The sequence below is a fragment of the Leptopilina boulardi genome, unplaced genomic scaffold (genome assembly GCF_019393585.1).
Source record: "Leptopilina boulardi isolate dan_hultmark-lab unplaced genomic scaffold, ZJU_Lbou_2.1 LbouV2_195, whole genome shotgun sequence".
NCBI classification, from domain to species: domain Eukaryota; kingdom Metazoa; phylum Arthropoda; class Insecta; order Hymenoptera; family Figitidae; genus Leptopilina; species Leptopilina boulardi.
In genome coordinates, this window is record NW_026137746.1 from 1,240,609 (window position 1) to 1,264,640 (window position 24,032).

General features: G+C 27.8%; 2 protein-coding genes across 2 annotated transcripts in view; both read left to right on the plus strand.

Moving 5' to 3' along the window:
• Window positions 1–24,032, plus strand: part of LOC127278099 (uncharacterized) — a 41,991-nt gene that overhangs the window by 7,146 nt on the left and 10,813 nt on the right. The gene's annotated exons all lie outside the window — the stretch shown is intronic.
• On the plus strand, window positions 3,974–8,951 carry LOC127278100 (uncharacterized). The gene is made up of 2 exons (XM_051299633.1): window positions 3,974–3,997; window positions 4,177–8,951. Exon 2 carries the CDS (start codon window positions 4,187–4,189, stop codon window positions 8,783–8,785), a length of 4,599 nt encoding a protein of 1,532 aa, XP_051155590.1. The 5' UTR covers window positions 3,974–3,997; window positions 4,177–4,186; the 3' UTR covers window positions 8,786–8,951.

Here is a 24,032-nt window from a genome sequence, read left to right on the forward strand (position 1 = left end):
AAAGAATTAGAATTTACAATACTCTGACGAAAAATACCTTTACGCAACCATAAAAGTTTTTTTTTTTAATTATTGTTGTAAATAATAATAAATTAATTAATAAGTTGATATTGATTGTAATTTTAATTTATTTAGTTAAGTACAATTTTTTATTTATATTTCAATTAATTATTATTTCTTAACTTTTGAAAATCATCCGTCATATTTGTCTTATGCAAAATAGTAATATAATTAATGATTTAATATTATTAATATAATTTTAAATACTTACCCGCGTGAAAAACGAACTATGGGAAAAAGCTATCAAAAGCTGGCAAAAGATGGGAGAAGATTTTCGCCATTGTTTTTAAGTTTTATCCCATACTTTAAAGAATTGCAAAAAGCTCACAAACCATTGCTTATGAGCCTTTCCCATACTTTTTTTTAATATCATATAATATTGCTAAAATCTTGCCAAAGTATTGCAAAAATATGGGGATAAAATAAAGTCAATTTTATCTAACTTACTTCTTATTTTTCTCATTTTTTTCTGAAAATCATTGCAAAACAATGGGAAAAAGATGAAGAAAGAAAAAATTTATTTTTCTCATTTTTTCATCTTTAAAAATCAGATTTTTAAAGTATTGCTAAAACCTGGCAAAAATATACGAACAAAATTAATCAATTTTTTCGTTATTTTAGCTTTAAAAATCTGATTTTTGAAGTATTGCAAAAATATGGGAATAAGATTTAAAAAAAAAAATCAATTTTCCTCTATTTTTCAACTTTAAAAATTGGATTTTTAAAGTATTGCAAAAATATGGGAAAAAGATTGGAAAGAAAAAACCAATTTTCCTCTATTTTTCAACTTTAAAAATTGGATTTTTAAAGTATTGCAAAAATATGGGAAAAAGATTTTGAAAGGAAAAATCAATTTTCCTCTATTTTTTAACTTTAAAAATTTGATTTTTAAAGTATTGCAAAAATATGGGGAAAAGATTGGAAAGAAAAAGTCAATTTTCCTCTAATTTACAATTTTAAAAATTTGATTTTTAAAGTATTTTCCTCTATTTTTCAATTTTAAAAATTTGAGTTTTAAAGTATTGCAAAAATATGGGAAAAAGATTTTGAAAGAAAAAATCAAATTTCCTCTATTTTTCAACTTTAAAAATTTGATTTTTAAAGTATTGCAAAAATATGGGAAAAAGATTTTGAAAGAAAAATAATTTTTCCTCTAATTTTCAACTTTAAAAATTTGATTTTTAAAGTATTGCAAAAATATGGGGAAAAGATTGGAAAGAAAAAATCAATTTTCCTCTAATTTACAACTTTAAAAATTTGATTTTTAAAGTATTTTCCTCTATATTTCAATTTTAAAAATTTGAGTTTTAAAGTATTGCAAAAATATGGGAAAAAGATTTTGAAAGGAAAAATCAATTTTCCTCTAATTTTCAATTTTAAAAATTTGATTTTTAAAGTATTTTCTCTATTTTTCAATTTTAAAAATTTGAGTTTTAAAGTATTGCAAAAATATGGGAAAAAGATTTTGAAAGAAAAAATCAATTTTCCTCTATTTTTCAACTTTAAAATTTTAATTTTTAAAGTATTGCAAAAATATGGGAAAAAGATTTTGAAAGGAAAAATCAATTTTCCTCTAATTTTCAATTTTAAAAATTTGATTTTTAAAGTATTGCAAAAATATGGGAAAAAGATTGGAAAGAAAAAATCAATTTTCCTCTAATTTACAATTTTAAAAATCAAATTTTTAAAGTTAAAAAATAGAGGAAAATTGATTTTTCCTTTCAAAATCTTTTTCCCATATTTTTGCAATACTTTAAAAATCCAATTTTTAAAGTTGAAAAATAGAGGAAAATTGGTTTTTTCTTTCCAATCTTTTTCGCATATTTTTGCAATACTTTAAAAATCCAATTTTTAAAGTTGAAAAATAGAGGAAAATTGATTTTTCCTTTCAAAATCTTTTTCCCATATTTTTGCAGTACTTTAAAAATTAAATTTTTAAAGTTGAAAAATAGAGGAAAATTGATTTTTTCTTTCAAAAGCTTTTTCCCATATTTTTGCAATACTTTAAAAATCAAATTTTTAAAATTGAAAATTGGAGGAAAATTGATTTTTCCTTTCAAAATCTTTTTCCCATATTTTTGCAGTACTTTAAAAATTAAATTTTTAAAGTTGAAAAATAGAGGAAAATTGATTTTTTCTTTCAAAATCTTTTTCCCATATTTTTGCAATACTTTAAAACTCAAATTTTTAAAATTGAAAAATAGAGGAAAATACTTTAAAAATCAAATTTTTAAAATTGTAAATTAGAGGAAAATTGATATTTTCTTTCCAATCTTTTTCCCATATTTTTGCAATACTTTAAAAATCCAATTTTTAAAGTTGAAAAATAGAGGAAAATTGATTTTTTCTTTCCAATCTTTTTCCCATATTTTTGCAATACTTTAAAAATCCAATTTTTAAAGTTGAAAAATAGAGGAAAATTTATTTTTTCTTTCAAAATCTTTTTCCCATATTTTTGCAATACTTCAAAAATCAGATTTTTAAAGCTAAAATAACGAGAAAAATTGATTAATTTTGTTCGTATATTTTTGCCAGGTTTTAGCAATACTTTAAAAATCTGATTTTTAAAGATGAAAAAATGAGAAAAATAAATTTTTTCTTTCTTAATCTTTTTCCCATTGTTTTGAAATGGTTTTCAGAAAAAAATGAGAAAAATAAGAAGTTAGTTAGAAAAAACTGACTTTATTTTATCCCCATATTTTTGCAATACTTTGGCAAGATTTTAGCAATATTATATGATATTAAAAAAAAGTATGGGAAAGGCTCATAAGCAATAGTTTGTGAGCTTTTTGCAATTCTTTAAAGTATGGGATAAAACTTAAAAACAATGGCGAAAATCTTCTCCCATCTTTTGCCAGCTTTTGATAGCTTTTTCCCATAGTTCGTTTTTCACGCGGGTAACCACAACTGCACTGATATTTATTTTATAATTCAAATTAATACCAGGATTAAACTCAAAAGTAAAATTCTTGGTTAATCAATTTTATTAACCAGGTTAATTTTCCTCTAGTCAATGTGAAAATTTCATAAACGGTATTAACCAGTAACCGTCCCTACTGAAAATCCCTGTACAAGATCTTGTACAATTTCCTGTACAGGATCAGCAACTGAACTTGTACAAGTTCTGACCAGTTCCTGTACAGGAAAATGAATACGAATTTGGAACAAGTTCATGTGTGAGATCTTGTACAAGATCTGGTGCAAGATCTTGTACAAGAAAGATGCTTGTACAAGAAAATGTTCATGTACAATTTCATGTATAAGTACTTGTACATGAACACGTCCATGTTCTTGCACAAGTTAATTCATGTTTTTCTTTACTAAAAATTAAAAACTTCAAAGGCTGCGCAATAGTTTACTTTAACCTTTACAGCTGCGCAATAGTTTTTAGCATGCATGAGTTACGAATCTTAGTGGTTAAATATTATCAAAATCTCAAATTTTATTAAAAAAAAAAAATTTTACAACTATACATGTGCAAGAACATGAACGTGTTCATGTACAAGTACTTATACATGAAATTATACAAGATCATGTACATTTTCTTGTACATAAGTATCTTTCTTGTACAAGATCTTGCACCAGATCTTGTACAAGATCTCACACATGAACTAGTTCCAAATTCGTATGCATTTTCCTGTACAGGAACTGGTCAGAACTTGTACAAGTTCAGTTGCTGATCCTGTACAGGAAATTGTACAAGATCTTGTACAGGGATTTTCAGTAGGGGTATATGATCCAGTTTTCTCATTGAATTGAACAAAAAATCTTTCAATAAAGATAGACTAACAGGTGTTTCACGTGTAACACGCAGTATTCTTTATCTACATTATTTGAATAACCTTGTGGATATTAAATATATAAGGCTCATTTCCCAGAACTTAAATTTTATTAGTTTTAAAGAGTAGACCAAATATAATAGTAGTGTCAAATATTGGTTAGTGTATTAAAAAAAACTTTTTTATACATATGTCACTGACTTTAACACTTAAACATAATTCGTCAACATCCATAATAATAAACATATATATATATTAGAATTAGAAAAAATCATTTTAAATTAAATTTCTGATAATACAAAATAATTATTAAACCTAACACGTTAATTTGTTTCAGGATCAACACAATGAACAACACATCAATCATTGTTGAGCAGTCACCGAACTTTCAATTTCTCTCCGTTTGTCACTACATTACTCTTCTTGGTACTTTTTTTCACAATACAAATTTTATAACATTTGAGCAGCAAAGTCAACCTGACATTGTTGTCAACACTTTAATTGAGTATCTAACGATTGCGAAAAACGAAACCCGCTCGAAACATTTCCTTTTAACTACAATACTAAAAGGAACTGATCTCTATGGTGGTGAAAAAGGTGAAAAACTTGACAAGAAATATGTAAATGAAACCTTTAAGTACTTCATTAATGGGGTACTATTTCCCAACTATAGCAACATTAATTTGTATTTGGCTGAAATGATTCAGAATTCAGATAATTTAAATTACTCAATTTTTAAGAAAACCGTGTATAATCATCTCTTGCAACATCACTTCAATTGGGAATACTGTTCGCAAAAAAATTACACATCAACACTACCTCAATTGACAATTAAAAAAATTTTCGACGAATACATTTGGTCAATTTTTCCCCAACCCGAAGAAGACATGAGCATAATGGACGTTAAATACATGTATTCAATGGTAGGTTTAAATATCCTCAGGTCCACGTCATTGGATGAACCAAATCTGTCGTTCTCGGAATATATTTTAATCTCGCGAGAACTTGATTTGCAGCATATCGATAATGAAACCTATAAAATTGTATTACCGTATTACTCAACTGCAGCTTTATTTTTTTATGCCTCTAAAGGTAGAGGAATAAATAAAATTAATTTAAATGATGAATTTTGGAGAGAAGCTTATAAAATTTTATTTACCGAAATTGATATCAAAATGAATGAAATTGTAAGTAAAGAAATTGAGAATAGTTTGCCTTACAAACTGGAAAGGCAAATCAATAATACCAAAACTCGGACGATGATTGCCCGAGAAATACTTCTTCTTTATTGTTTTCCTTCTGTCCATGGTGTCTATATAGAAACATTTGTGTACTTATATAAAACCGTGTACCTTTGGACACTAAAATCTATACTCCAGCGGGATTGCAAAACAAGTCATTTTCCAGATTTAAATAATGTATTTTTTAAGCAATTTCCAAAAGTAGAAAAACTGTACAAAGAAATTGAAAGAAATGCAATTACGAAAGTCTTTATAGATAGTGAATTATATAAAAAAATTAATTTAAATGGATTTATGTTTTCTGCAAAAGTAGAATACCGTCCAAAGCTTTGTCATTCTTGCCCACTTCAAATAATAAATCTAAACGAGAACATACATACACTATTTGCAATAGCTGGTAACAGAATAAAAGAATTTTACGCTATTAGGCAGATGAACGGAGAATTGACATTAGTTAATGTCAATGGAAACCTAACAAAATTTATTCATTCCATTGTTACTGATAAAGACAAATCATATAAAATGAACTTAAATCCATACTCAACGTATAAACATGAAAATGAAAATTATAAATTTTTTGTTGAAAGAATTGCCAATATGAAGACAAAGCTGTTTATAACAAACATGACAAATGTATATTATGAGGAAACTCTTGGGGAAAAAATTTTGAATGTCGTAAAAAGTTTTATCCCATTATACAATTGTATTGAAAGTTCAATAGCAGGTGACATACGTGGAGCCACGTTAAGTTGTAGCCTGGATATTTTAAGTTTTATGCCACTTATAGGTTTATTTGCATCAACTTCATTTAAGATAGTCAACAGTGTCGGAGGTTCATTTTCTAAGAATGTTTTTTTTGTAAACGCTGTTGCAAAGACATCCGGAATTGTGACCAAAATGTCATTAACTACAGCGTTAAAGACAATTGCAAAAGATTCTGTTATAACAATAGCAAATCAAATTGTAACTAAAGAATTCTTTAAAGGTTTAACAATAGCCTCCCTTCGAACACTAGATCCTGGATTTGAATTACTTCACTCAATGGGCCGCTTTAGTTTTAAAATGTTAGGAAAACTGGTTAAAAATTTTGAATTAATTTTTAAAACTATATCACAAGCTAAAAATTTTATATTATCACTAAAAACCTTATTAATGAACATGCAACGAAATATGCATCTGATAACTGACATAAGGGGATTAGTACCAAAGGTTTTATTGAAGAAAAATAATTATGACATTGTTAGATACCATTATCCTAGTGGTTCACATTTATTTGGACCTGAGTGCATAAGATCACTTGACACGATTGCCGAATTAAGAACCGTGCAAGGAGCTTCATATAAGGTTGCAGTTGTTCCAGTAAAATCACCAGGTGAAATTTTTTACAAACAATTTGTTCCAGAAACTGGCGATATAATTGGACCCAACTTAAAAATGGATAACAATGATCTGCTTCGTCGAGTTAAATTTATGGTAGCGGATATGGTGGCTAATGGACCAGAAATGAAAATAACTCGTGATTATCATGTCTATCATAATACAATAGAATGGAAAATAATTCCTTCGAAGGAAAACTCGCCCGTAAATTTAAATCAACAACTCAGTCCATTGGAAAATAATTCTCCACAACTTCCTAATCTCCACCCTCATCCACTTCCGGTATCAACCAATGTGCTGGAAGAAGTAGATTATATTAATTCAATGATTAAAGAAGGCGATATATCAAATAGTTTCGAATTCTCAACAGTACAAATGCAAAGATTACAAGAATTTTTGGATAATATCCCCGGAACGTCGAGACAAACTTTACAAATTAAACCAAAAGTAAATATTGAAAAAGTCGAAATAATACCAAAGGGTTACGATCATTCTTCACAATATGTAAAACAAATACTAGAAGGATTCAAAGAAAATCAAAATCTAAATCCAAATAAAAGAAAATTAGATACAATGTCAGAAATTAAAGAAAATATTGCATCACATCAACATGAAACACAAGATTTATTGGATAATATCCCCGGAACGTCAAGACAAAATGTACAGCAAAATCCAAATTTAAGCAAAGAAAAAGTAAATACAGTATCCGAAGGTTTAGAGAACACTTTACATCGGGAAAAAATGCAAAAATTGGTGTTTCACTCCGGGACTTCAATGAAACGTTTTGAAAATACTCCAGTGTACTATAAAACGATGTTGAAACTCGCAAAGTACAACGAATATGTAAATTTATTAAAATTATGGAGAAACAATGGTTTAAAATTTATGATGACAAAAAGAACTAAAATATATAATTTCCGTCGTGCGTTAAATTCTCTGGCTCATTTTCAATTGAATAATGGATATCCGTTAAGAATATCACGTAAACTGTATCACACTCAAATAATGAATGGAATAGAAAATGTTAATTTATTAAGTAATTTGAAAACAAAAGATTTTTTCTTTAATGACATTACTCTTTTGACAAATAAAGAATCAATGCCACTATTAAAATTAAAGGATTCAGAAATACAAGTACAATACAGCTTAACAATTACTTCTCCATATGGAATTGTAGACTTATCTCATATTCATGAAGACTTTGTAAGTGACTACATAACATTTGGCGATGTAGTATTTACAGTAAAGGATAGTTCTTTTATTGAAAGTAACAAGATTTTGAATATCCAATTAGAGCAAAAAAGAATGTCATTCAGTCACTGGTTTCAATTTTTAGAGAATGATTTAACAGAATTGTTGCAGATGGAAAAAAATGAAAAATTACCAAGATTGAGTGAGATTGAAAAGCACGCCAGCATCTTATCCAACAGTCTTCCGCTGACTTCCTTGAAATCAGCAAGAAGAAATCTCGAAGGGTATATTTTAAGAATAAAACCAAATAAAAATGTTCCAACTTATAATGAATTGGTCAATGAAATATTAAGTGGTAAATTAACGCATTTATATGAGGATTGGAAAATAGGTTTTCATCCGTATATTCAGGACTTGTTACTTAAAAGTCATTTAGATAATATTTTTGCAGAAAGTCATGCAGAAAGAAGAATTCAGGAGATATATGGTTTAACCTATTCTCAAGATATAAGTACAGCTTTTTCTAAATATAATAAGATTAAAGATATTAGACAGCATCTTCGATTTGAGGATTATTATATTTTATATTCCTATACGAAGAGAAAGAGTTTATTAAATATTGATGGACAAAGACGAATGGATGCTGCAATTAATCGACTAGCGCTTAGACAAAGTGACACAGACAGAGTAGACTTAATGTTTCATCGTGCTGAAATTATAAGCGAAGATTATGCTTCGTACCTTTTATCACTCGGGAAGAAAAAATTTATTACATTTGAAGAGAATATTATGTTATATCCAGATCGTAAAATGGAATTAGATAATTGTCTGAAGATGACGCGTACTTCAAATCAAATGCCATTAATAATGGATATTAGATTGAAAAATGCGGCTGGTCTTGCTGACGTTACTAGTGTCATTTCCGACGAAACTCATCCATTTTATGTCATGACATCGAGGTCTGAATTTATTTTAGAGGATAATGTATATATTGACACAATTGAAGGTGTGGAAGTGCTGATTATGAAAATAGAGGATGGTGGAAGTCCATTGGAAAAAAGAATGGTTAATATCGCAAAGAATCTTCAGGAATTATTTTCTACAAATACCAAGTTTTACTCGGAATTTGGTAATTAGATTTTAGTAAAATTTGTTGTTTTAATAATAATAGACACAGTGTGCGTGTCACATCCCAATGGGAAAAATACCATTGGCGTATTAATGGCCCAATAATGGGAGCCAGGGATGCCAATATAATTTCAATAATGGCACCCAATAATGGACCATTATTGGTAAAGTCATGGGCTGTCCACGCCGATGCCAATAATTGGCAACCATCATTGGCAAATTATTGGCAACCAATAATTATCCAATATTAAAAATTTTAATAATAATTTAAAAAATCAATAATTTAAAAAAAAATTTATATTTTTATTATTTTTTAATAGTTATTATTATTTTATTTTTAATTATTAAATTAAAATAAAAAAATGGTCATCAAAGTATTAGTGAAACCATTTCTTCCAAAAAAGAGTTTGTCTCAAATCCAATTAATAGGAGAGACATCGGGCAGAATAAAAATTTCGACAAGAAAAAAATTTTCGATCACTGCTTATATACCAATCTAATGGCACCTCAACTGCGAGAAACAGTTATGATGTTCGCCCTCCCTGTGGCGTTGAGCGAACTAAAGTCCAGAGCTGAGCCATCAGCGCAGCGCGGGAACATTTGAAAAATTTGATTTTATTAGATATTTTATTTTATTTTAAATATGACAAATAATTAACTTAATAAATAATTAATGTCATAAATAATTATTAATAACATAATGTCATACTTAATAATTCGTTAATTATAAAATAAAATATGTAATAAAATCAAATTTTTTAAATGTTCCCGCGCTGCGCTGATGGCTCAGCTCTGGACTTTAGTTCGCTCAACGCCACAGGGAGGGCGAACATCATAACTGTTTCTCGCAGTTGAGGTGCCATTAGATTGGTATATAAGCAGTGATCGAAAATTTTTTTCTTGTCGAAATTTTTTTCTACCCGATGTCTCTCCTATTAATTGGATTTGAGACAAACTCTTTTTTGGAAGAAATGGTTTCACTAATACTTTGATGACCATTTTTTTATTTTAATTTAATTATTAAAAATAAAATAATAATAATAATAACTATTAAAAAATAATAAAAATATAAATTTTTTTTAAATTATTGATTTTTTAAATTATTATTAAAATTTTTAATATTGGATAATTATTGGTTGCCAATAATTTGCCAATGATGGTTGCCAATTATTGGCATCGGCGTGGACAGCCCATGACTTTACCAATAATGGTCCATTATTGGGTGCCAATGGTTTTTTCATTGGCTCCCATCATTGGGCCAATTAATACGCCAATGGTTACTCGTGGCAGTTTCCCATTGGGATAGATACCATTAATCAATGTATTGGTGCTGACCATTAATTAAACATGTTTTTGTTAAATTTAGTTATAAGTCGTTATTATATATGTATAATTGAAACATTTTATATTACTTCAAATTTAATTTTTTTTTCTTATCAGTCTGTTTGCAATACTATTAAAGAAATATCTACTTCTTATCGAAATAGGAAAATTATCATCTCTGGTGATTTCAATTTAAGTAATTGGTTGGTACATAAACTGAGTCGTGAGGCTAACTATAGTTTTATAGTGATCTTATAAAAAAAATCTTATAAAAGATTCACGTTATATGTTTTTTGATAGCAATAACAATAATGTATCCAACTAAATAAATAAATATTATATTTGTTATAAAAAAATCTGATTCTGATTACTTTAATGTTACGCTTCTATATGTCGAATATACATATGGAAGCATCTTATTTTAGTTGTGTGTCGCTTTTCAGGAAATTTTTTGTAACCATTTTTGTTTCTTTTTCTTTTGAATTTTGAAAAAAATTAGATGTGAAGAATAATTAATTTTAAATATTAATTAATTAATCAATCCTATCCACACTTTCTCAAATCATTCGTTTCTTAAGGATTCCATTAATCAAACAACTAAAAAGTTGTTTTTAACAACAAATAAATAAAAGTAATTGAATTTTCAAAGATTCAGATTTTTCAAATTAAGTGAACTATAAGTGATTTTTTATTGAAATTTTTGATGAAATTGAAAAGTTTTTAATTGAAAAACGCTTTCAAATAATTGAATTTTTGAAGAATATTATAACACATATTATACACACACATTACATTTTACACATAAAATTGTATTTAAATCAAATTGAAGTTGTCTGAACGCATAATAATTTACTATTGTATGCATCATTTGGGTTTACTTACACAATTAGTTCAGGCTCCCTATTAAATTTTGTGCCAAAAATCATACTAGACTTCTGACAACTGATTCATAAAAAGTGGGGAAAGGTAGATAACATGTTTTCAACTCGAGATTTTTTAAGCTGTGCTGTTAAAAAATTCACAGAAAATTAAAAGGCATTAAAATAAGCTGCAACGCTTCTTATTTTAATCTAATTTTGCTTATTTTAATACCAAAATGGATTAAAATAAGCAAAATTGGATTAAAATAAGAAGCGTTGCAGCTTATTTTAATGCCTTTTAATTTTCTGTGTTATGAAAGCTCTGTTAAACAGTTTTTTAATTACCATTAATTCCCATAACATTTTAGAAGAAATAATTCTGTATAAGAATTATAGAGCTTAAAAATACCTTAGAATGACAGGTCGCAAGTTAAAAACTATTAATTTGTTTAGTTGCAAATGAATTTAAACCATTAATATTGTCACTTTTATAATTGTTAATTAACTCTGAAAATAATAAATAAGTAATTGTAATACTTTGTGAAAGTATGACATTTATGACCCTTAATAAGCATACAAAATTTGGCCCCAAAACAATAAGGAGTTTGTGCAAAATTCCATTTGTTTATTAAAAACATGGTTTTTGGAACAGAATTTGTTCATTACTGGCCGAATGAAAATCAATTTTCTTGGTCTCATTTTATTCAGAAACACCTAATTTATCATTTATGCATTGCGGTTAATTGTTTATTTATTAAAAAAGTGCCCTAAGTACGGGGGGTATTTTATGCTTATAAACAATTGAAAAACAACAATTACAAATTAAAGTTTGACAACTTGGCGTAAAAGACATTCGATTAAGTATATTTTTTTGCAATTTTAAAGAAAAAGAAAGTTGAAATGTCTCTAATGAGAGGGAAGATAATTTTTTTTTCAAAAAAATCCTAAACTTGTGTTTTTAAATATTTTTCTTTCGTTTTTTATGATTTATTTAAATCTATGCATGCTTTAGTAAAGGGTTTCTTATAAAAAATAAAGTTAAATTAGGGGTAAGAATATATCTCGCGACAACTAGTGGAGTGGGGTAGCTCGCTAGTTTACGACAAGCACTAGCGCCAGAATTGATTTCCAGCTATCAAATTCACAAAAGATGTTATAACTTGGAGACATATTGATGGATTTTGATCTTTATTTTTTTGAAGTGGGTTAACTTTTTTTAAACTAATTTAAATAAGTGATTCTTTCATTTATAAAATTGTAAATAATATTAAAAAATTAATAATAATTTTTAAAAAAATTTTATTTGATTAAATATCAAAGTCTTGACGTAAGGAATACGATTTTATTATATATCACCTTAAATTTTAATATTTAAAATTTTTTTCAATTAAAAAAATTTTTTTTGAAAAAAGACGATAAAATCTTTTTTGTGGTGGTATTTTTTAATATCCTCTCGTCCATTTTGAGATATAAGTGTGATAAATAAGCCTACCAAATTTTACCTAAATGCATTAAAACCTGTTAAAGTTATGGTGTTCACAAAAAGGGGTCCTCACATACACATAAACACATACATACATCTGGACAATTGATCAGGATCTCATATAAAATGTTTCTATATAGAAAAAAATTTGTTTTCACCATTTTGAAATTTTTATAAACGAAAGGACTACAAAGCTTCCTCCACGTGTAAGCAAAAATTATTTGTTAAAACAATTTAACATAATATTTGTTGCAAATTTAATTCTATATTTGGGTAGGGTATAGGGTGGGTAGCTATCCTAACAGACCTCTATAAGGACTACAAAGCTTCCTCCACGTGTAAGCAAAAATTATTTGTTAAAACAATTTAACATAATATTTGTTGCAAATTTAATTCTATATTTTATTTTATTTATAAGATTTAAATTAATAACTACTAAGAGAAGGTAACAAATTTATAAAATTGTGCTACGTTCTATGTGTATTTAAAAAAGGTATAAATTATGAACAATAAATTGTTTAAACAAATAAAAATTCAACAAAATATTTTTAAAATATATTATTTAGCAATATATATGTATTAGACTAGGTAACTATAATTTATTGAACTAATTATATGAACAAATAAGTATAATTATAATGAAATGAAAAGTACACTGAAATAGCAATTATCTCAAGGTTACGAAAAATTTAAGCATTCGAATATATCTGAGGCACTAACGTTGAGGTTTAGGTGGAAGAAAGTGAGAGAAGGAATGTAACCGTCCAATGGTTCAACTCTTTCTCCCACCTTTAGGTGCTCAACGTCCATGCCTCAGATATACTCAAATGGTTTTTTTTCAAAACCTTGAACAAATTGCTAATTCAGTGTACTTTTCATTTCATTATAATTGTACGCAAATGAGAAGTGCGAAAAAATGTGTATATATTTTTGATACAAAAAACAAAGTTTTTACAATTCCACACAGAAAATTCAAATAATAGCTATATTAAATTTCATTGGATTCCATCACACATTGAGCTTCGAGGAAATGAGAAAGCAGACCGATTTGCAAAAGATGCTACAATGTCAGTACATTATAATTGCATAAAAATTCCCTTCACTGACTTTTTTGAATCTTTTAAAAAACATCTTTTTTACGAACGAAATATTTTATTTTAGATCAAGGGCTTAATAAAGGTGAATTCTACTTTCAAAATTATTATTCAGATAGGCGAAAACCATGGTTTCATGGTAAACTCCTTACTATAAAATATATAGTTTCAAGAAATCGTTCCAGAGCTGATCATTACAATTTGGCCAGCTCTTTAGCTCGGATAGGTATCATTGGAATGTAACATGATTTTCTTAATGCAATTTACAGATGTAACTTTAACAACTTACCCCACAAAAATCCTCCTCTGTATAATTCACCCTAAAATAGTATTACAAATTTTAAAATATTTTAATTTAATGGTGCTTAAATTTATTGATATTTTAAATAGCCTTATGTTATGTAATGTGATTCTTATTCGTCATTATCTTGACATAATTCTTATATGGTTTGAAAGACATTTAATGTAAGAATTTTTTATTACCTCCTAACAGCAACGGACTTTTAATAATATCCTATGGACGTCCTACCCGCATCCGGAAATTTGTATATCTCTAGGATGTCCTCAAGATATCTACGGATATACCTGAGACATCCTAGGAATGTTAAACTTTCCGGTCATCCCCAGGACATTCCTAAGATATCTTGAATATCCAAATGGTAATGGGGGATCACACGTTAAGTGATCAAGGTTCAAAAATTTTTTTCTTCAAACATGCTTACACTCGATGAAGTTGTAGTTCTCATAAATGTTAATTTTTGGTAAAAATATTTTTTCATTTAGATTATAGATCCGTATTTTCCGAGGGGGGGAGGTCAAAGTTTTAGGATTTTACAGTACACTGCAAGTTTTAATAATTTTTAGGGTTTTGTAGCCCAGGGCCGAAAGCCTTATAGTTTCGTTTTGGCGTTCGTCCGTCCGTCGTACATGGTAACCGCTTCCATGGCAACAGTTACTATGGCAACAGTTACTTATTATGTCAAAAGTTACTAACTATGATAATAGTTAGCATAGCAAAAGTTACTATGGCAATAGTTGATTTCTATAGCAACCGTTGCTATGACAGTGGTCAATATTACCATGAGGTGGAAATTTTTTTAATATTTAAATTATAAACATAGATGGATTCATTCGTTTCTAAAAAAAAAATTTCTTAAGCAATATATTTATTATATTCCAAAATTTTTAGTCTTACTTTGCTTCTTTTTCCTTAATTAGTTTAATAAAAAAAATATTACTTACTTTTACAGATGAAAATAAGTTTTTTCTTCTTACAATCAGTTGAATACTACCGAACATTAAATAAATGCACACTTTTTTTATTAATAATTATTAAACTGAATAAAATTATTTCTAACTAATTATCAAGTAAAAATATTAAAAATGAATTGGACATGCGCTATCTATGTAAACCAATAAGAAAATCATTTTCCTTTTTGTTTGTATATTGGAGTAGAGAGAAGGGAGAATTTAAAAATTTTATTGGTTTACACTTCTGTCTCTCTCTCTCTTACTTTTGTCTCTTGTGTTCACACCATAAAGGAGGGCTAAATATCCCACTCTTCAAATGTGAGCTGACAAAATGGTTTACGCTTCTCCCCCCCCCCCCTCTCTCTCTCTCTCTCATATCCCACTCTTCAAATGTGGTTAGAAAGAATTTTATATGCAGAACATGCGGGACAGACAGCCACTTGAAATTATTATATGTAATTTATAATTATTTACAATTATATCGATTCGTTTTAATGGAAGGAACACAATTATTTTATATTTAAACATGAATTTAAATAAATATAAAATTTTTCAGCTAAAATGTGTATTTTCTATTTTTTAACTTTCAATAATTTATTAAACTTACCTCAAATGTAAATTTTATATAAACCAATAAATTCGTTTTCATGTAAGAAATACAATTATTTCATCTATAAACTTAAATTTAAATAATCACAAAATTTTTATAGCCAAAATGTGAATTTTTGATTTATTAACTTTCATTAATTCTTTAAATTTAAATTAAAAGTATACTTTATATATACTGATCGATTTGTCTTGACGTAAGGAATACGATTTTATTATATATAACCTCAAGTTTTTCTAATTAAAAATTTTTGGAAAAAAGACGATAAAATTTTTTTAGGGGTATTTTTTATAATGCTTTGGTCAAATTTGAGATATTAATATGATAAATGAGCCTACCAAATTTTATCTAAATCCATTAAAACCTGTTAAAGTTATCGTCTAATCAAAAAAGGGATCCATACACACACACACACACATATATACATATACATACGTACAATTGATCAGGATCTCATATAACATGTTTCTATATAGAGAAAAATTTGTTTTCGACGCTTTGAAAATTTTTACAAACGAAAGGACTAGAAAGCTTCCTCTACGAGCAAGCAAAATTATAAAAAAAATAATTTTTTTTTAAATTTATAATTTTAAACGGATGTCTATTTCCTCCCCTTTGTGTAGCCGTTTGATTTATTGAAATCGGTCCATTCGTTTACGAGAAACAAGCATTTGTTTAAAAAATGACAAAAAAATCATTTTGCAATAACTTCTGTAAAAAAACAACTTTTTTGGGTTGGTAGAAACATTTCTGTGGTCTAATAGAACTGTTTTGTCTATATTTCGATTTAAAAAAAATATTTTTTGTTTTCTGTGCTGATTTCACGAATTCTGACCCATTTACGAAACTCAAAGATCGATTCTCCTAGCGAAATTGAGGAAAATAAAGATATTTCCACCTCTCAATGTAGAAATGTTTATAGCGAATTCAAATAATGCGGAGTGTAATCATATATTTTATTTTTTAAACAAAGGTAATCTAAATATTTAATCAAATGTACGCTTTATATAAACCTCTATTGAGGTTTCAAATTGCTTTTAATAAAAAAAAGAGGCACGTGTAAAAAATTGAATCCTTGAAAAAATATCAGTTTGCCGAACAATAATAAAAAATTATCATTTAACAACTTTGAATATAAAAAATTAATAAAATTTAGTTTAAGTAACGGGCACCATGAAATAGTTCTAAAACAAATTTTTTAGATTTATCATTTGATAAAATCTTAAATTATGCAATATTAGTTTTATTGAATATTAAATTGTTTAAATATTAATTTTTCAGAATTTGTATTAAACTGATTTTCAATATTGTAGAAATTTTAATTCGAACAAAATTAATTTGCCAAAAATTAAATTAATATTCTTTCTGGAAAATTAAAATTCCTACTAAATTGTTACCGAGGCGAGATGGCGAGTATATGATCTTTCATATGCATTTATCACGAAAACCTTTAGAAAAAATTTTTCTACAGTTATAAAATATCAAAAAATACTCTAAAAACTGAATTTTTTTTTAATTTTCAAAGTCAAATTTCTCGAAAACCTTGGGCTTTAAAACAATTCTTATTACGAATTCGTGTTCAGTGTCAAAAACCCTATAAGGATCACCCTATGTGGTTCCAGAAATAAAATAGTAAATAATAAAAATAGTAATAATAAATAATATATCTTTTTTCATAAAATTTTATTTTTTTCATAATCTATGATACTTAAAATTCGATACATGTGTAAGTAAAATATAGGTATTGTCGTTTATTTCTGATATAAGCTCTAGAGACCACGAATGTTTAAAAAATATTGTACAAAAAATTTCAATTGTTAATAACTATTTTCATTTCAATTTTTTTTTTGAAAATTCTTTTACGATATAAATTGTAACAATCTACACTATTCGAAAATATTTTGAATTTTGTTTTCTACAAGTGTTGGTGACATAGGGGTTTCAATATTATTGAGATCACACTTGGTAAGATAATATTCATTATTTTTAAAATAGAAATATAGGATGTCACAATTATAAAATGTTACATTCTAATAAAAAGAAAAGACCTCATTTGAATCAAAGTGAGGAAAATATTCTATTAAATCAACAGAATTTTCGAAAAAAAAGTATAAAAATAATACTGTTTCAAAAGAATATACTATATAATTTATATGTTTTGCAAATTTTATAGCATTTAAAATGAATAATTTTTATGCCATATTTGAATGCATGTTTGAACCCATTAAGGTATATATGATGTATTCCACGCCAAATTCAAAGTCTATCTGCAACATTGTATCACAGATTTTTTAAAACTTTTAAACATTTTTTTCTTTTATAACTAATTGGAACTAGTTTTCATGATTTTCTAAATTAAAATTTTAGTAAGCCCTTTTTCGAGATATAAATTTTTCAAAATTTCACAATTTTAATGTCTTTATTTTTGAACGCTCATAACTTTTCAAAAAAAAAAGAAAATTGAAATTTTTTTTTAATGATTTTCTTGTATAAGACAGAGTTATTTCGCTTATTGCGGATAAATTCGCTCACCTTGTTATACGCTTCAAAATAGTTTTAAAATAAAATTTGATACTCTTATTACCAAGTTGAAATGTTGAATTTAATCATAGAAGTTTAATAATTTAGTTTAGCGAAATTATCCAAATAAGCGAAATAACCAAATTTTACGGTACTGTTAAATTTTAAAGATAAAAAGTCATTTTTCTCAATTGACGTACTGATCGATATTTTTCAAAATTTTTAAAAACCTACTTTTTTAACAAAAATTTTAAGCCTATTTTGATAGTAGGCAATAAAAATTTTCAATATTTTCGCAATTCTTTAAAAATATCTACGATTTTTTTTTATACTTCGTAATTTTGTGTATTTTGATGCGCTATTTACGAAAATCATTGTTACAATACCTGAAAATTTTATTTTTATGCTGAAAACCATAAAATAGTTGTAACGATAGAATAACGTAGTATAGTGGCGCGGCGAAAAGAGAGAAAGTAGACAGCGTAAGTAGTAGTGTCACTCTCTTCCCCCACCACTCGCTGTCACCTAGCTGCTAGGGATATACCTTTCGTCTCGCACCTTTTTCGGCAGTCTTCTTCCGACTCACCTAGAGGTGCTTCTCTGAGGATTGGGAGCGGCTCACTCCTGGCTACCTGGTGCTCACTAGAGGTGCGTCTCTCTGAACACCAGAGCCTTCCTCACATTCTAGAAGGAGATGTACTTGTTCCTGTAGGTGCTTCTGCGGAACAGTAACACCTTTCGCCCTCCTTCTACCTGGTGAACCGGACTTCCTATGGGTGCTTCCGTGGAAGACTGGTGAACCAGGTTACCCACTCACTTCCAACAGGACCATCCTTGTCAAGTAAAGGCGCTCCTCTCTTGACAAAGATGATGCACTAGGCCGATTCCTTATCTCGAGGCGCTTCTCGGGTGGAGGAGACACCTAGTGAATATTACTTCGCACTAGCTTCGCGTCGGGCATGAATATTGGAACCGAATCCAATATCTAGCTTCTTCCCGATTACGAATAATAATCGACCTAGCGTGCACGACCCTAGTATCCGTCCGTACCGTCGTCTAGGGGTAAATTCTAGAAAGTACCCCACGCGAAAGTGATATGCGTCGTCCTGACCAACATCTTCGCGAACGTGATAAATATGTTTAACTCCGCTTTATTTGAGTGGAATCGGAGCTTAGCGAATGCTCCTCTAGAATAGTTAGTTCTTTCATCGTTATATTTTCTAGAGTTTAGTATTTTATTTGCATTGTATAGATTCTTTTGTTCTTTATTATTTTATGTAATACTTCATTTTTGTATTTTTTTATTATTCTTTTATTATAACAATATATTCTCTTTCGAAGGTTTAAATAAAGACTCGTCAATGACTACACCTCTCCTCTACATCATAGTAAGAAATAGTTCCGAAATTAATCGAAACATAGATGGCGCTTCACGCCATCTACCGAGATTTAAAGTAACTAGTCAAAATAGGTACCCGGACTCCATCCGGCGAGCAAATCCTTTGGCAATAAAAATACAGATTATTACATAGTACTATTTATGGTTTTTTTCGTTTATTGGGTAAAATATGCAAAATTAAAAAAATAACTTTTAGACAAAAGTTGTAGATCATATTAACATAAATTTTTTATATTTTATGCATTTTTTGAAAATTTTGCATATTTTACCCAATAAGCGAAAAATACCATAAATTTTAGCACTTATTTATGGTTTTTACCATAAAAGTCAAATTTTCGGCTATTTTCACAAAGAGTTTCATAATCAGCGCATGAAAATACATAAGTAGTATTAAAAAAATCGAAGACATTTTAAAAAATTTAAAATAGCAAAAAGTTTTAAAAATTCCAAAAATATTGAAAAAATTATTTGCTTACGAATGGAATAGGCTTAAAATATTTTTAAATGAAAGTAGGGGAGACCGGGGCTGCAAGTGCCGAATTTGAGAAAACTAAATAAAATGCTAGTAAACTGAGAACTTTTTGTTTTAATCTATAGTCTATCTATTATAAAATTTAATATATAGCTTTTAAATCCATTATTTTTTATTTATAATTTTGAAAAGTTTTTTTGTAAAAAATGATTTTGTGCAGCGAGGCAACACGGCACGTTGAACTCCGCGCTGCAGAGAGTTGTGCCGACGCCGAGGTCGGTTGTGCCGTTCAGATTTTTTAGTTGTTTCAGTTGAAGGAAATGATTTTTTTCGCCATTGACATGAAAAAGTGTCTTTTTTGTGCCTGTTTTGGGCAGATAAAGTAGCACTTTTTAAGGCAGTTTGGGCCAACTGCCTAAAAAAGACTTTTTTAGGCAGCAAACTGCCGTATAAAGTCTTTTTTAGGCAGTAAACTGCCCTATAAAGTCTTTTTTAGGCAGTTGTTAATTTTTGCATAATTTTTTTTTTTGCTTTTATTTTATTTATCAATTTTTATTATTTTTTTTCTTTAAAATTGTTTCACTTTTTCATAACAATGGCGAAAAAAATAGCGTATGTGGCTCGCACGTAGTAATTTTTAGGTTCGGATGATTTCAATACTCGCTGTCTGTGCGACTTCGGTTCGACTCGGCTCGCTTTCGGCTCGACTCGACTCGCCTTCGGCTCGTCTTCATCTCACCTACAGCTCGCCTTCGTCTCACCTACGTCGCACTAACGACAGCTCGTACTGAAAATTACATCCTCACCTAAAAAGTACTACTTTACGTGCTTGCCACATAATATACTATTATGCGTAATAAATAAAATAATTATTGCCAATATATAATTTACTATTATTTACTAATCATTTGTTATATACTTTGAAAGGAACAATCTTAAGATTTCTAGATTTTAGTAAGTACAAATAAACATTTTCTGAGTTATATTCTATAATTGCATAGTTAGTCAGTCACTAAAAACATAGTTTTCGTAATAAGTATTTTTATTATAATTTTACAATTACGTAATTAGTCAGTCTTTTAAAATATTTTTTGAAACAATTATTTGTATCGTTAATTAATTGTAAAAACTCTACTTTCCGATTAATAAATAATTTTTAAAACGTGAATACTTATTCCGAATGCGATTTATTGAAATTACAATTGACACACATATAACTGACCCTTTTTTTACCCTTCACACATTTTAAATGTGCCCAGTTTTTGCAAACTATGCATTGGATCAAATATTCGAACAAACGAGGCAATAGTAGATTATGGTTATGTAGCGATTGACAGCGGAACAACCAGCCCCAAGCGAAAGGCACAATTAACCTCGTAGCGTCGACTGAAGCATTCATAAGCTCTCAGTCCGGGGATTATTAATATATTATGTAATTTCTTATTCTTATTTAATTAAATTTACGTGACACATCGATTCTGAGAAGCAAATGAGTTCAAACATGTGGTCGATAAATTGTAAACATAAATGTTTAGGGAAGTATCACCCACATTCTATTATCTCTAATACAAAAGAAACAATAGTATTGTTAAAATTTAAAGGGACTTTATATTCTTAATTTCTATTATTCAATATAATGAAACACGTGCTAACTATATCATCAGATAATATTGTAAACGTGTAGTAAAATTTATGAATGAAAATACGTTAGTTTTTATCTTTTTGTTTTGCTTTTCCAAATTCTATATTATACTTATATATATCTATATTCTTCTCTTTTATTTTTAAATTATTTGTCGCTTTTCAAACTAAATTAGAGGAATCTTTCCAATAATTATTTAGTTTTTTAGCTTTTGTTAATAACTTTTCAAAATTCTTTTACTTGTTTAAGCAATTGATTGTTTATCGTTTCAAAGAATTTTGATGCTAAAGGAAATAATAATAATAATAAATAAAAGAATTAGTTATTTTTATTTAAGTAATGAAAATAAACAATCAATCTGACAATATAGTTTTCTTTGTTTATAAAAACGATTGTGAGTGTTTCCTCATTAATTCTCTCAATTCTGAATAGAATAAAATTTACTTTTAGTTTAACTTAGTAATTATAAATAAATAAAAATAAATACAAACACACCTTGATTTTGTGATAATCTCACTATAAAATCGATTTGCAGTTATTGGTTATGTAGTTTATGAAATCTACAAAAAAAATATGAAATAAATTATTTTAACAATATTGTAAAACTTTACCTAACAAAATTTTATGGGTTAGTTTCTCCTAACTCTATTTCTACCTTTTCTATTCTTGGTATAAAAAATTTAAACTTTAATGAGTCATCATAGTTCAACAATACATTGTTAAACTATAATATTTACATTAAACTTGAATAGATTTATTTCTGTAAAACCTTACTAGATAATTAATTTGAATAAATTAATAATATCCTATTCTAGCTAATTCTTGGGCTTGTCAGGATCATCTCTATAGTTTAATCTTTTAAATTGTCATGTGGATCACCTATTGAAATGCACATGGCATATAAGAATATTAAACAAGAATTACGATTTAATCTTTTTTCCACTCTTGGACAATCAACAGTGTTGGTAGAGATCGTTAGAAAGCCCCTGACCATTGATTTTCCGTGGCTTGACTTTGAAGATTTGTCTGTTGGTATTATTTTGTTGTTTTGTTAAATAATAATTTATTCTATCCCAGTCGAAAATCCTACGCTATGTTAAGCTGAACAAAAAGTTGTTTTGAAGTATTGAGATAACCATTAGAGAATTGTGAGACAGTAGATAACTAGCTATAGAAAACTTTCAGGAAGCCTGTTATGGCCGATTTTTCGCTTTCACGGAAAGCTTGAAAATAACAAATTTTGTACGTTTTAAACAAAGCATTCAAGTAGCTTTGCGAGAGTTATCAAAGAGTTGCAGGATTTTGCATATATAAAAAGAAAGCGTTCAGGTGGCGAAAATTAAATGAAGCGTCATGGATGTTTCAGGAAACAGCGGAAAAATGACAATGATCAAAAATTAAATTTAACCTTTCTTTCCATCTTTATTTATCTCGTAAAAATATTATGTATTAGATTATTATATTTAAATATTGAAGAATTAAAGAAAAATTATTTACGTCAGACTCGGTATTTTAACTTTTAGTACATTGTTGTCAACCAAAATTTGTAAATAAAAATACGCTGTTAAATTCATTTTCATAAATTATGAAATTCTAAAAGAATAAAGAATATATTATTTATAAAAAATATTCATAAATATCAAGTATAAAAATAATAATCTTTTTTTTAAATATTAAATATTTTGTCTTTTTTTTAAGAAATTGTATTCATTATTCAATATAAAAGGTTTTCACCGTGTTCGTATTCCTAACCCCAAATTTTGCTCAAGTTATATATAATCTTTTTCGTATATAATTTAAGTGTTTAAAAATAAACGTTTTCTTTGAAAAGTAATTTTTATATAATATATAAAGAATAATTATTTATTGTATAAAACGGATTTACAAATTACTATAGAATTTTTATAATTTTTCGATTTAGTTTAATTTAATGAAATTATTCTAGTTTTCAGGAAGTGTAAAAAAGGTAATTAAATTACATATTAATTTGCAACTTGTGAAAAGCAAATAGAATTGCTTTCTTACACATTAAACCAGGCATTAGGAAAGCATTCACCAAGCAAACTGGTAGACCTTTTGCTAGAAGCTGTCCACAGATATTCAACAAGCTGTAGAAAAAGCTTCCGGTTAAGAAGTCAGAAAGCAAATATCACAGAATTTTAGGTCTAATGTATAAATAGTTGCCATGAAGCTTTTGAAACCTTCATAACAGTTACCTGAAGGCCATGTGAACCCTTCAGGGAAACTTACGATTTTCGACTGGGATTGCAGATTTGGAATGTCTGTCGTGTTAATAGAAATCTTTCGAGAGCTCCTGACAAAAGACATTCCTCTTCAACAATTTTTTTATTGTTAATTTAGGAAGAACCAATCGTATTGGTAGAAATCGTTAGAGAGCCCCTAACAATTGGTCTCCCAAAATCAACAATTTTTTAAATAAATTTTATTTTTAATTACGATTTAGTCCTTTTTATCTTTCTCGCCTAGAGATGCAGATCGTTTAGGTAGAGATCGTTAGAAAGCCTACAACAATCTGCACTTCTCAAGTTTGAAAGACTTGACTTTGTAGATTTTATTGTTCTGAAATTTCCTTATATTAAAATAT

Coding starts and splice junctions, on each gene's coding strand:
- LOC127278100 (XM_051299633.1), top strand. CDS start 4,187: ATGAACAACACATCAATCATTGTTGAGCAGTCACCGAACTTTCAATTT.